Source organism: Juglans regia, chromosome 7 (genome assembly GCF_001411555.2).
Source record: "Juglans regia cultivar Chandler chromosome 7, Walnut 2.0, whole genome shotgun sequence".
In the NCBI taxonomy this organism is placed as follows: Eukaryota; Viridiplantae; Streptophyta; class Magnoliopsida; order Fagales; family Juglandaceae; genus Juglans; species Juglans regia.
In genome coordinates this window covers 44,859,209-44,873,863 of record NC_049907.1, presented here as the reverse complement: position 1 = coordinate 44,873,863, position 14,655 = coordinate 44,859,209, and the positions used below count along the sequence as shown (strand labels likewise).

Here is a 14,655-nt window from a genome sequence, read left to right as displayed (position 1 = left end):
AAAACGAGCATAGGATGGCTATCGTATACGTCGTGGGTTTTTTTCTTTTGGTGTTTTGTGATCCTAATTGTAGATTGCCACCGTATCAAACACTTTGGTTATAATTTTATATGAGAGGGATAGAAATTCATTAAGTGGGTCGTTCACGTGGATGGTGTTTTACTAGTTACAACCATGAATTATTCAATTAATTGTCGTTTTCACCCCCATAGGAACCAATACTCCAAAAAAAATCCGCGTAGTAGATTGTAAAGAAACATGCAGAGTCTGCTTTTAATTAGAACAAGTCTATATGTACATGATCCCAGTTGGGTTATCACTTCCAATTAACATAAAAAGGGGAGTACGACAGAAAATAAACTGTTTCTCAAGAAAGTATATATATATATATATATATAGCTGAAATAATCATCTTATTTAACCCGCGTAAATATGCTGCAGAAATACATGATTCACAACCAATGAGGTTTTGCTGTATGCACAGCTGCGCACGGCTAATGCAGGATTTCATGTCAGAGAGCCAGTACCCTCAAATCCTCGATGAGGAACCCAATCGACCCTCTTTTTTGAGGAAACTAATTGACTTCAGTAGCTGGAAAACCATATTTATTGTCAACATGTCAACATATATGAACTAGCAATTTGGGAATAAAAACGACCGATGAACAGAGTGCCCATAACCCAAAAAGGAAAAACCTGGATTAATGTGAATGACCATTTGAGCCAACCCATAAAAACCCCGATGGGTGAAATATATTAGGATTTGCTACGTATCCCCGGAAGGTGATATAAGAGACGGGAGAACCCAAAAAATCCCTGTGAGAGGACAACTGAAATCAAGGCATACAGCAAAATCATCCAAGGTATAAGCTAAAAAGCCCCGGAGATGAAGATCAGGTGTGCTTAACTTGGAACTAACCCAACAAAAAGCTTTTAAGGTTGGTCCACAAAAACTATATATATATATATATATGATCAAAGAACATACTTAGGAAATAAGGGGAGACAAACATTAGCTAGGGCTTTAGTGAAAAGGTTTGGAGGGAGAACGAAATATACTTTTTAGCAAAATAAAGAGGATACATGCTCATAAGTAGTATAGATAGAATCGTGCATGTCCTTCCATAGAGACGTATAAAAGCTTGCTGGTGACTCACTTGGCCATGGTGAGATCATTCATCTCCCTCGTAATTGCCGAAATGCAACTTGAACTCCGAGCGATCCCACCCTTCTTTTGCCCAGCTCCTTTGTCCCTAGGACTAATAGACTTGGCTCTCACGCCTCTCCCTTCCAATTTGCTTTTCTTCAACATCTCTCTCATGGCCTCAGCTTGGAACAAAACTGGATAAGCCCTTCCAAATTTGTTAAACCTAACACATGCACTCATATGTGAATCCAAAGCCTCCTCTCTCTTCCCTCCATTTTTCTCCACCTCTTCCTTCACTGCCTCGGCACACAGCCCACATATCCACTTTCCGAAGAACTTGTTGCGCACCTTGTCAATGTACTCAAGCGTGCACTCCTCGCACATGCCACAGCACTCGCATTTTGCATCTTCAACCTCGGAAATTTGAGGGAGTACTGCTTCTAAATCAATCGCTTCCTTGCTAAGTTCGAATGAAATATCTGATACCGTTCGTTGAAGGCTAGCCGAAGAGAGCCTTGACGGCTTGGAGAAGTTGTTGCTCCTGCTGTAAGGGCTAGCAATAGCCTCTCCATGAGGTGCCATGATACTCGATACAAAGCTTCTAAGAGAGAGAGAGAGAGAGAGAGAGAGAGAGAGAGCCTAAGGAGGATATAGGAAAAAGTTGGTGTTTTGAGCTTTGCAGATCAGAAGTTAGTGAGCTAGAACACTTGATTGATAGAGTAACTTGAAGAGTATCTCACGGTGGAAGAAGGAAAGCAAAGCGTTCTTATTTATATTAGTTGTCCTACTTTTAAGACTCTAAGCAGTGAATTTATGTGGATCTTGGAAACTCACACGTCAGTTATCAATGAAAGCGTGAATAGTCATGAACATGCTAAATTTTTCGAGAAACTTTTGATCGACAATGCAAGTTGATCTGCTTTTTGAAGTTTGAAGTTACTAGTTGCCAAGAAAAAAAAAAAAAAAAACAGAGCTTGAAAAAACCATGCATGTAATTTTGGTTTTTATTGTTTTTTGGCCATTCATTAATAATGAGTAGCTTATTCTTGAACATTGTAACCCTTAGTCCACCTCATTGTTCCCGGCCTAGAGCCTTACTCTACCTCGTTGCACTTGTAAGAATATGTTCCTATTGATGGGATCATTAAAATCGTTAGTATAGGTTGATTAATGTAGTGACATATTTAGAAGAGGCTATTGGAGGAACACATCCGATCGTAGTCCAAGTTCGTACCTCTCATGCTTAATTTGTCCATTTTAATGAGGGGATCAGGTGCTATTCGGTGCATGAATAATGTTCAAGGGAAATGAAAGAAGTACCTCGGTAACTCATTTGTTGCAAAATAAAAGCAATTTTATTGTAAGCTCTCTCCTTCTAGGCCTAGCAAAACAATAAAAAATGTAAAGACGGAAACGCTAGCTTTCTACTTAACGAATTTTAGATTTTCAAAACCCCACTAATAAGTTAAACATATTGGCATTAAATGGCAAGAAAGGTTAAATAAAAGAAAAAGCAACCAAAATATTAAATGAAGCATTGCCTTTTGGGTATCTCATTTAGTTTAAGTGACTACAAAATGATACGGGTTGCGGAGTCACGTGTATGCTTAATGTAGCCATATGAACCATAGATGTATTAAGTATTTGTGGTTAAACCCAGAAAGAAAAGGACTGCTTGAGATGGGTTTCTTTTGCCCTACAGCCACAACCCCAAGTTCACGGGCCAAGCTAGATCATAAATGTGAGAGAGAGAGAGAGAGAGAGAACGTAGAAGTTAGGTAATAGCAAAAAGCAAATCATTAAATAAAGTACCGAGAGTCTATGCCGTAGCAACTATCAGTAAGACAAGGAAAGCTTTTAAAGTTGTGGGCTGTACAGTTCCGAAGTGATTGAGATGCATTGAGACGAATTAGCCAACAAAACCAGATATTTTCATCGTACGGTATGTAATATTGCCTGTGTCGAATGGCACTGTTCGGGGTTGGGGCAATATGAGAAATTGGCAGTGTTCATGGGCTTATGGCCCTTAAAAATAGCTGTTGCCTGCTTGCAAAACTAGATGATTCTTAACCCAAGAAAAGATAAATGCACGTACAAAACTTAATTAACAAAATGGAGAGCATCGATTAATTTACATCCCAAATTGTCGCTCCAAATCACCCAAACAATAGCAATGTCCAATTTTATCAACCTGATCCTCACCCCAAATGAGCAGTAATGTGATATTTAAGTGATGGCGTGCTGGATACAGAGCAAGGAAAAAAAAACAGATTTGAGATTTCCTGTTTTCACCAGGATGGGCTATAATGATAAGTAAACACCACCAAATTTCTACACAAACTGAGGAACACAAAATAAGAGTTTCTACAGTCTGTACCTTACTTACATTTAATTTAAGCCTTTTTAGCCATCAAAATTTCTCTAAAGCCGGGGAAAATACCATTTTGAATACCAGGGCATCCCAAATGGAGAGAAGGCAATGAGAGCAACATACTACTACATGCACATTGGCACCCTAAACAACATTCAGATCACGAAACAGTTCTTCCATAACAAACCGATGCAATATAAAGATTCTTCCCCCACTTCTCCTGCAAGACCAATTGTCACGAAAGGTACCATAAACATCTTAAAGATCACTAGCAAAGAAAAAGACCAAATCAAATATGTAAAGGAGTATAAAATTCACCTTTACATGTGAACTAGGAAAAGCTGATGTTCGGAGTGTCTCCTGTGTTTCATCTGCAGGCTTCCTCCTTGGAACACTAAGAACAAAAGCAGCCTGGTCCCAAGTTGCTGCAGTTGCTGTGATTCGATATCCATAATCCCATCTCCGATGAATACCTTCACTAGGATAAAGAAAGTCTAGCTCCACAACCTGGAATTCAATGACGTTATCAGTTAGTTATCAATGCTTCTGCACCAGAGAACATATTCTATTATTAGAGCATTAGTAGTAGGCTCAACAAAGTTTGGCCAAAATTTAGCTAGAAAATTCACTTTTATAAATTAGCTAGCCAGTTTTCAACAACACAATAACAGACTCTCCAAATCTATCATTATTCTATTAAAATATTGATTTTGACATTTTTATTTATTTTAATTCTAATTATAATTTGAATATTTATTCGTTATTAAAAAAGTACACATTAAAAATTGGCATTAATTAATCATAATATTGCAGAACTAGAACTTGAAACACTCTAGCAAGATGATGCCGCATCATTGAAATGATGACTGATGGAGACCGGCCGCCTTCTGTGGTTGAGTTTGGGATTTGGGCACTTCGTGCTTTTGAGACGAAGAAGAATTTTCTGGAATTGTGAGCTGGCGCGAAATGAATAGCACGGGGAGAGGGAATTTTTTATGCCAAAATAATATGTAGCTAGCAACTTGGATTCAACAGATTTGGCCAGTGAAAATGATCAAAGTTAAAAATACTGTAGTTTTGTTGAGTCCACTACAGTGAGTTTTTATGCAATATAGTTAAACTTTGGCCAAAATATAACTTTGTTGAATCCACTACTAGTGCTCTTAATAAAGATAAGATGACCTGGTCAGAAAATCCAGCACCACGAGACATCACAACTCCCCATCTGATCCCAGCAGTGGCCATTGCAGTAACATAGAAGCCCTCCCTCCACTTTTTGTTTATCCATTTATAAGGAAATGAATCACTAACTTTGTAAGATTGCTGCAAATACTGCGTGCCTGGTTCAACAAATAAAATCTTGGTTGAATAAAAAACAGATTGAAACTTGGCCAGTTCTGAAAACTGAATAAAACTTTCTCCAGAAAGCTAAACATAATAATAATCGTAAGACTAACCCTTGGACATTATTACTAAGGAGCTCCCATTTGTTGCTCCAGCTATTGCGCTGATATAATAGTTCTTTTCCCACTGCTCCATTATCCATTCCTATAACAGAGAGATGATACATCAAATACCCAGATAAATTGGTGACAACATAAGTATAAAACCGTTGATGAATTCATTAAATTAATTTAGACAACAGCTTCAAATTGATCAAAAGTAACAAGTACCTTGTGAAGAAAATAAGGTGAGAGTTCATAAACTTGTGAAGTGAAACCAGTACCAGCATCCATAATTAATGCCCACAGGTTCTGGCATGAAGCTACACTGCTGATAAATAATCCATCCTCATTTCCTTTTTCAATGTGCTGGGAAAGCCTTGCATCTGCCACATTATAGTGATACCTGCAATGCCAAGGCAACAAAATTTCATCCACAGCATTCAGCAATCTCAGTTAATTTCTATATGTAAAATAAAATGCTGGATTTTTTTCAGTGAAATATAATGCAGGACTACAAATCACACATACAAGAACTACACAAGGTTATAATGACGAGAATAATACATAATGCATCATGCACAGGCATGGATTAAAACCTTTGTTTCATTGGTCGACGGGCATTGTAAACACTAATCCATTGCGTTGCTGGCATTCCTAAGCGAACTTTCTTCTTCGGTTGTCCATCATCTTCTTCCTCCTCCACTGCCAATCGAGCTCTCTTATGACCAATAAGCTTCACAATAGGTAAAGTATAATCGGATTACCTTCAAACATTAGATTACCACAGCTCAAGAGTGACAACTAACAAACACAAAAGGATAACCTCATTACCTTCTGTGCACCCTCTGTGTTTATAGGTCTGATATCTAGATTTGGACAGATAATTCCATCAAAAAGCGAAATATATTTTGCATAATTGGGTTCTTCATCAAACCTCAAGTTCACCACATGTTCAACAAACTGTCTGAACGGTAGTGGACAGAAGCAACACATGGTTTCTGGAGATGTTGCCATCTTCTTCTTGCAAACAAGGAAACCTTTATTTTCTCCCTGCAAACACTGCGTTGTTAAAACATTATACACTAAAAAACGCAAATTTTATCACAAGTTGGAAAGGACAAACCTGGTACCCTTGCCAAGGCAAACGACCTCGAAGAAGGAAAACAAGTGTATAAGCAAGAGATTCTAGATCATCTCTCCTGCTACCAGTTCTCCCTAAATGAGCATGAACACTAGCGTAACGCACCGTTCCCCTATCAAATCAGAAAGTATTAGTCATGGACCAAAATAATGGGAAAAATAAAAAATAAAAGTACAGGGTAAAGCAGTTTAAATAAGCATTTTGCATGCTGCCCAGATACAATGACTGGTTGTACCTGAAAACATCTGGTCTCTGGTCATATTCAACATGCATGCCAGTTCCATTATCTCTCCATCTAGTAGCTGTAACCCTTACAGTGATAAAACAATGAGTGTATGCACACTACTATACAATGAGCACTTAACATTATCATAATGTCATTGAAAAACTACCTAATCCAAGATCAACTAGGAACAGCCTCTTCTCATCAGGAGTTCCAGGAGGACCAAGCAGAAAATTTTCAGGCTTTACATCCCCGTGCACATATCTGTTGAAAAATATAAAAGAATAATCGATTCTTCCACTGTAATTCTTCACACACAAACATCCAAAAAAGAAACCATCTTAAGGACATCACTCACATGTTCAAGAACAGTTCTACTTCCTGCTTACAACCAATTTCCATTAATGTGAAGATTCTAATACTTTTTTTTTTTTTTTTGGATAGGTAAACAAAACTATATTAATTAAAGAATAAGGCAAGGCCCGATACAAGTAAGAAAAAAGACAGTGTGCCCTAGCTAGGAGCCTAGGAAGGCACCAAAGAAATAAGAAAGTCATGAAGGTCCATGCCATTAAAATCAACAGCAATGGCCCATGTACATAGAAAGGAGTAAAATAAAACGTTAAGTTCCTCTAATGATCTCTCTCTGTCTTCAAATGTCCTGGCATTGCGTCCCTACCACAAGCACCACATGATACAAATAGGAAATACTCGTGCTGTAGAATATTCTATAATTAGTTTACTCTTCAAGTTATATGAACTAGATCTTGAAAATGTCTGGATGACCCCTCCATAACATACAAAACACCATGAACGAGAAGAGACCAACAAATTCTAGATCCGGGGGTGGAACTAACTGTTGCATTGCCAACATTTCAAAAAACACCCCCCTTTTTTATGAATTTTTATACAAAGCAAAATTGATAAATATTAATTTTACCCTCTCTCTCTCTCTCTCTCTCTCTCTCTCTCTCCCCCCCCCCCCAAATATATTATATTTCCAGATTCCGCCTGTCTGAATCAACCCTTCAACATGCTACATACATAACAAAATAACAAAAAATGGCCAAGGGAGTGTAACAATCAAACTTCAACAAGAACATAAGCCTGATTCTTGCAGAAAAAAAAATCTCACCCTCGAGAGTGCATCTTCTCCAAAATGGATATTGCTTCAATGGCAATACATGCAACCATTTCAATGGACATTCTGAAATTAAGAAATTGCTTTAATAACAATTTCATCAATAAAATGGTAATGTATTTAACAAAAAAAATGAATGAACTTAAGAGTAAGTTTCATTAAACTGACGTATGAGAGTTATTATTCCAAACATCCCACAAGCTTGGACCTAGCATATCCATAACCTGCACGCAATACAGTTTTAGGTTAAAAATCCATTCTAAGACCACTCAATGATAGATTGAAAGAGAATAGCATGAAGTCTGTCATTTGAGAATGAGCAACACAAGGAAAAAAATAGCATACCATGACATAATAGTCACCCTGTCTGCCCTTGTAGTGTACATGTGGTACTCCGTGACTGCCACCAAGAGTGCTATACAAGTACAAAAAGTCAGTAATAGATTCATAACTACTGTAAAAATTGACACTCATAAGAAATTAAGAGAAATAAGCGCACTCACTTGTACACCTGCCACTCGTATGGCGGTCCATAGTTACATCCTTTGCTACTTCTGTGCTCAAATTTTAAGGCCACCTATTTGACAAAGTGAATTGAATGGTTACCCAAAAAAAAAAGGCATGGAATGAACTCAATGAATCCAACATGTAATAACAAAGATTGAATGCCATGCCTCCACAGCTCCAGAGCCTGTAGTTCTCTCATTTGCACTTAAAGCAGAAACACGCCGACCAACATACACTTGTCCAAACCCACCCTTGCCCAACTTTCTATCTATTCTGTACATCGGGGAACCACCGACTTGAACCTGCAGCAAAAAAACCATAGAAATCAAATCATCACACTGAAAAAAATATACACACATTTATATTTATGCCGGTGCGCAAACACCCATGCACGCACAGATTTTTGCAGGGCAGGCTGACAAATCCTATTATATATTATAATCGATGCTACTCATAAAAAAATATATATTATAACGGATGCTGATCCCCATTAAGCATATATCATAACTAAGAGTTTCTAAAATATTCTTTAAATCCTATTATAATTTCTTAGTCGATAAAATGAGAGCTGCAAGAGATGAGGGTATTATCACGCAACATGGTGATTGCATTAACAAGTGTGATGATGGGAATGTCTATATATATGTGCACTATTTTTTTTTTGGTAAGTACGTACATATATGCATAATTTCCACTTGAACACTTCACATCCCTAAAAAGTTTATAAAAAAACAATTTAACAGGGGAATCTAGCAAATATGATATAAGTAAACAAATATTCTTGTCTACCTATACATACATAAAACATTATGCATCGAGTAACCACTTAATTTTCCCGTTTATTAAATCCTCACAACTTTCTGAAGCAAGCGACTGAAAAAGATAACAGAACCAAAGTTGAAGGGTTTCTAACTATTCTCATGAGCGCCATAGTCATAATAACAGGAGTAAATTAGCAAAAACACTCTTCTCCGTTGTAATGGTTCAAACAGCATAAAAGCTATACCATCGAGATACTTGCAGCAATCGTCCATGCAAATACGTTCACAATCTAACTCTACCATGAAAACTGAAAATCCATATTTCCACTAAACCAGTTCCGTTGGAATGAGTTAACTCCCAGCTCAACCAAACGACTCGAAACAGATAAACCGCTCAAGTTCTGCATCAGCATCTAAATTCCCAATTGCAAGTCTATACATTCTCAGAATCCCACCTTCCCCATATACTATAAATTTGCATCAGAACCTAACCAAAGTAAATTTACAATCACACACAGCAATTACATCCTCGTGTAATAGCAAAAGAAGCAACCAACAAAACCCAAAACAATTAACAATGTGCTGAGATATTTAAATACTCTTAATATTAGAAGAGGTCCAAACCTTCTCAGGAAGCGGGGCGGTGCTTCCTTCGTCTTCACCGGCATGCACCTTTTCATTACTCCTCCCACCGCTATCGCAGTCATCCATCTGCTTCTCCCCTATCTCCTCCTCCTCCTCCGCACCGCCACCGCCGCCACCGCCACGTTCCTCCAATCCTAGTTTCTCTTTCTCCTCCGCCCTCGCGACAACTACGTTCTCATCGGCCCCTCTTTGGTGCTGTCTCTGTTTGTTGTTATTGATGGTGTTGTTTGCTGCTTCTGCCGCCGCACGTCTTCGACGTGTCCTCGTCGCAATAGCTTCCCCAACTTCGGCCGGATTAGGATTCGGCTGCTGCTTCGCTGCTGCCCGGCCCCTGCGCGCTCCACTACGCAGTACCGGCATCGTTCATCCTTCGTATCTCATCCTCAGCTCGGAGAAAAAAAAAAGTCTCTCCCTCGCACACCCACACAAAATCACACTCTACCTCACGCTCTATTCCCCGTGGAATCAAGATTGCAGCACGAGTCCCTACCAACGACAAACATGCCCAAGTCCGATATTTTGACGGAAAATCGTTGCAGAAGAATCAGAGTGACGCAGTGGACTCGAACGATGAATGTGTACAAGTCCGTGTCTTTAGGTCAGGAAATCGAAGGATCGGAGAATCAGAGTGCCGGAGATCGTGGCTTCGCAGCAGGAAATGAGGGATTCGGACAGATCGAAAAGATGTACGGACGGAGAGAGACAGAGGCAAGAGGAACCTGAGAGAAGGGGGGGGGGCTTTGGTGTACTTTCAGGTAGAGTGAGATAAGAGAGAGAAAGAGGGGTATTTGTTTATATATACATAGAATATGATTTGGTTTTGTTTGGGAAAAACCTGGAAATTGAGGTTTATTGCGTGGGTAATTAAGAACCGTCGATGGGGTTGGAGTTGACGGTCGTTAGAAACAGGGATGTTTTTTTCTATTTTCTCTGTAAATTAGAATAGAACCAGAAGCAGGTGTAATTACGGGAAAGTGTTTGGGTTGGGATATTCTGATAAGAGCCAAAAGCAAAAGCCACGATGCGGTGCGAAGACGTACGGGTGGTGACAGTCCTGACGCCTGTGTGGGGCTTTTTTTTTTTTGGGACGATACCTTTCTTATAAATAATTATTAATATTTTTTTTAAAAAACAATATTATATATAATTATGAGTTAGTTAAAAGTTATATATTTATTTTTAAAAAATATAATTTATTATTAAAAATTAATTAATTTTTATAAATTTTATATTTACTCCTTTTCCTTAAAAAAATACACGTATATTATAACTGTAAACATTTTTTTTAATTATAGAATATAATATGAAATATAGTTCAATCCATTGTTAATAATAATAAAAAATAGACGAGATAAATTATAGATAAAATTAAAAAATTAATCTATTTATAAAAAAGTGAAAATGATATAAGATAAATAAGACTCACTTATTCCAAATAAAGAACGAGATTTTTATAAAATAAGGGAATCACTACAAAAGCATCTAGCAACCCTATACAAAAAACACTCTCGACAATTCGTGGGGCTTTCTTTCGAAGTAAAGCATCTTCATCCACTTCACTTTAATCATATTTTTTCTATTATATTGTTAGTTATAAAAGGTCAGATTGTAAAACAATAAAATATAATGAACTTTGCCCTCAAATGACTCGTTGACATGAAATTTTATGCTAAATCACATAAATTTATAAATATAGACATAAACAATAAATCATTTATTAATTATTCGATGTATGAACATTCAAGCCATTATCATGGGCATTCGATCATAGTGTTGGGTTTGGGTCATAGCGAAAAAATACATCAACATATGAATTAGATATTTAATGTTGTTTAAGGCAATAAAAAAAATGAACGTTGAATCAAAAATGCCGTGTTTCGTAATCTTAAAATAATTTAAGCTTAAATGATCAAATTTAGAGTTGTTTAAGGCAAGACTAGATGACTTGACTCAATAAAAATAAAATTCTTATTTCTAAAATTATAAATGTTTTAGGATTATATTAAGAATAAAATAAAGTCCATAAAGGGTTTTTTTTAATTGTTCATTATAGTGAAAGTTTTTTTAGATGAGGTTTTGATAATGAGTTTAGATGAAAGTTGAATAAAATATTATTTTTTAATATTACTATTGTTTTCAGATTTGAGAAAGTTGAATTTTTTATTATATTTTATGTATAAATTTAAAAAAATTGTAATGATTATATAAGATGAGATGAGATGATTTGAATTGAGTTGAGTTGAGATCAACTTTATGCTACATTTGGATGTTGAGCTGAGTTCAACTAAGTTGAGTTATTTATGAATAATAATGAGTTGAGTAATGAATAGAGTTATGTGAGACTCATCTAAACTGAGTTTAAAGTGTATTTCGACGTTAACATGAGTTTAGTATTTTTTATTGAAAATTAAATAAGATTGTGGGTCTCTCATATAAAGATGTTTTAAGTTGAAAAAAGTTATGAGTCTCACGTGTAAGAAGGTTTTGAGTTAGGATGAGTTTAATAATTTGAGAGTTGGATATTTGGGTGTTAGAATCAGCTTAAAGTTAGACTAAACTTAATTGAGTTCAACTGAATTTGAAAATCAAATGCACCCGATCCAAGATATACAGGTCAAAAGTCCAATTTGAATGGCTCTACTATGAACATGATTTTTTAGTCAAATGGCCTTTAAAAAATAAAAATAAAATTACGCCCAAATAGTTATATTTTTAGAATGGAGGGTAAAAGAAGTGGATAATAAATAACTAGGTTGGAACAACATGTAAAACACGTTTGCGTAGTTCGGTAAAATAATTATTTTGAAAAAATAGTATATATTTTATAAAAAACTTGAATTTAATCAATAATTTAAGGCATATGGAAAAAAAATGTGAAATCTAACAAATATTTATGGGTAATAATAATTAAATCGAGTATAATAATTACATATGCTACATAGTGATGTATTTCGGTTTGGCTTTGTGTGTGTGAGACTTTGAGCCCAGCCCGTATGAGAGAAAATGGGAGCCTAGCCCTGCAAAAATGGCGCCGTTTTGGCGCAGCTGAAGTGAAAACCCAAGGGTTTTATCTTTTTCTCTTTCCCTTTCTCTTCTCTCATTTCTTCTTCTTCTTATTATTCTTCTTCTTCTACTTGCTGAACCTTGTGCCGCCATACCCATCTCCCCAAACTCACCCACCCTCGTTTTTGTGTCTCTCTGTTTCTCCCACCACCACGTCCTTTCTCCGTTTTTCTTCAACTCTCTCGCCTCACTCTGAAATCTGCCCCCTCACTCTCTCATCTCTACCTCACTTTCTCGTCTCTCTTCCCCAACCTCACTCTCTCGTCCCTCAGCCCCACTCTCTGTCGCACACAACCTAGCCGCAGTCTACCAGTGATACCACGCATAGACCCTCGATCTCATCTCACCCTCTCTGTCTTCAATTCTTCTTGGTAAGTTGTTTTGTGTTTTTAAAATTACTTTGAAATCTTAAATCTGGTAGATGATATTATGTAATTGTTTTATTAGGGTTTTTGAATCTGAAATTTAAGATTTTTGTGAATGTGTTTGTGTTATTAGGATTTTGTGATTAGATTTGTGCTGTTAAAATTACTTTGAAATCTCAAATCTCAAATATGTGAAGAGATTTATAAACGAAAAAAAAAAACAATAGATCCGAACAACGTCCATTAATTTATCTACAGATTCACAATAGAAAAAATAAAGTAAAGATCAAACAGAACAAAAAATAAAAATAAAAAACAATAAATCTGGAGACAAATTCTAGATAATGAGCTTCAACGTCGCAGTTACATATACAGTAGACTCAGTTTAGCCAATTAACTGGTGAAATCTGTATATACAACCATTAATAAAAGAATATCCATGAACATACAAATACAGCAATAACAACACCAATTTGTGTAATACCATGACATTTAAAAAGTTCACTTTGTAATTTTTTCAAAACTTGGTGACAATTTGGTAGTTGTGCAAATAGAATTTATGAAAATATAAATACGATAGAGGACACGTGTCACTTTGTTATTATCTCTGGTGACGAATTGATTTCCTTCACCTAGAGCAAACAAGTGTATAGATATGTATAAGAGAGGAAAAAAAAACAAATAAATAAAAGAAAGCAGAACAAAATTTCCTCATTGGAGGAGGAGGAAATAAAGAAAAATTAAAGAAAAATTCTCTAAGGATATGCCTCGAAGGTGAAGGATTGAAAAGAGATTAATAAAGTTCAGTAAACAATCGAGGTTGCTAAGTGAAGTGTATAGGAATTCATGAAGCTGAGTAGAGGCAAGTAGATATGATCATCCCCTTACTTTCTTCAAATGTCAACAAAATATTTCTCTGAAAATTGTTTCAATAATTATGATGTAAAATAATCTGCCTTTAGTAGCCCTCTTTATGCATCCAACATTATGTCAGAAAGAGTTCAAATGTAAATGATAATATTTTATGTTAAGTGTAAACATTATATATCCAACCCTACATAGAAAGTTAAGATTTTTAGGTCACCATCAAACCACACACTACACATGCATTATTAATGAATAAATAGAATAACATATGCACTATTTTCATTAATGAAAGTGTTGCCTCATAAACAATATAAAATAGAACAACAATAAATAACATCAAACCACACAATACACATGCACTATTAATGAATAAATAGAATAACATATGCACAATTTTCATTAATGAAAGTGTTGCCTCATAAACAATATAAAATAGAACAACAATAAATAAATAAAATTGAAAAAATGAATTATATAACAAACAACGTGGCGAAAATAAATAACACTATACACTTACAAAGATAAGAGGTAGAAATGTCCAGCTGATCGTCAGCCAAGAACACCTTACAGAACTGGAAAAGCAACTGAAAACAAATTACTAGAAAAAACCAGTAAAAGAAAAAAACGGAAGAGAAGAGAATAGTTTTGCCAAAGATGAACACCGAACACTTTAATCAATTATTCACCTATGACAATTTGCTTTATCCTCAATTTCGGAATATGTGGAGCAAAGATCAGAATTTGTTTAATTAGAAGTGATGAGTAGCAAAGACCATAATTTGTTTAGTTGAAAGCGAGGCTGCATAGATGTCAGGTGGTTTGGTTTGACCTCTCAAAACACATTATCTTTTTAAAGTGCAATGTTCCCTCTCCTCCTAGGCGACCTATCACCCATAAGACTACTGCAAAATCAAGCAAAAATTGCAAAACCAACCAAGTCAGACATGAAAAAAGAAAAACTCTAAAATCAGATATGGAA

The 14,655-nt window shown here is 36.0% G+C and overlaps 2 protein-coding genes across 2 annotated transcripts; both read right to left on the bottom strand.

The window, feature by feature from the left end:
• Positions 1 to 411: 411 nt before the first annotated feature.
• LOC109004900 lies at positions 412 to 1,886 on the bottom strand. The gene has a single exon (XM_018983608.2). It carries the CDS (start codon positions 1,727 to 1,729, stop codon positions 1,154 to 1,156), a length of 576 nt encoding a protein of 191 aa, XP_018839153.1. The 5' UTR covers positions 1,730 to 1,886; the 3' UTR covers positions 412 to 1,153.
• A 1,459-nt stretch (positions 1,887 to 3,345) lies between these two features.
• LOC109004898 (casein kinase 1-like protein HD16) lies at positions 3,346 to 10,169 on the bottom strand. Its single transcript, XM_035692002.1, has 16 exons — positions 9,361 to 10,169; positions 8,143 to 8,277; positions 7,972 to 8,045; positions 7,814 to 7,883; positions 7,637 to 7,692; positions 7,463 to 7,534; positions 6,497 to 6,591; positions 6,340 to 6,406; positions 6,087 to 6,216; positions 5,795 to 6,013; positions 5,560 to 5,696; positions 5,192 to 5,366; positions 4,976 to 5,066; positions 4,701 to 4,858; positions 3,837 to 4,025; positions 3,346 to 3,738 (listed from the first exon to the last, which is right to left on the bottom strand). Exons 1-16 carry the CDS (start codon positions 9,739 to 9,741, stop codon positions 3,679 to 3,681), a joined length of 2,109 nt encoding a protein of 702 aa, XP_035547895.1. The 5' UTR covers positions 9,742 to 10,169; the 3' UTR covers positions 3,346 to 3,678.
• Positions 10,170 to 14,655: the final 4,486 nt, after the last annotated feature.

Excerpts from the sequence above, each read along its gene's own strand:
- LOC109004900 (XM_018983608.2), bottom strand. The coding sequence starts at position 1,729 with ATGGCACCTCATGGAGAGGCTATTGCTAGCCCTTACAGCAGGAGCAAC.
- LOC109004898 (XM_035692002.1), bottom strand. The coding sequence starts at position 9,741 with ATGCCGGTACTGCGTAGTGGAGCGCGCAGGGGCCGGGCAGCAGCGAAG. Across the intron at positions 5,697-5,794 it reads ACACAGAGGGTGCACAGAAG|CTTATTGGTCATAAGAGAGC; the intron begins GTAATGAGGTTA and ends CCTATTGTGAAG. Across the intron at positions 5,367-5,559 it reads CGTCGACCAATGAAACAAAG|GTATCACTATAATGTGGCAG; the intron begins GTTTTAATCCAT and ends TTGGCATTGCAG.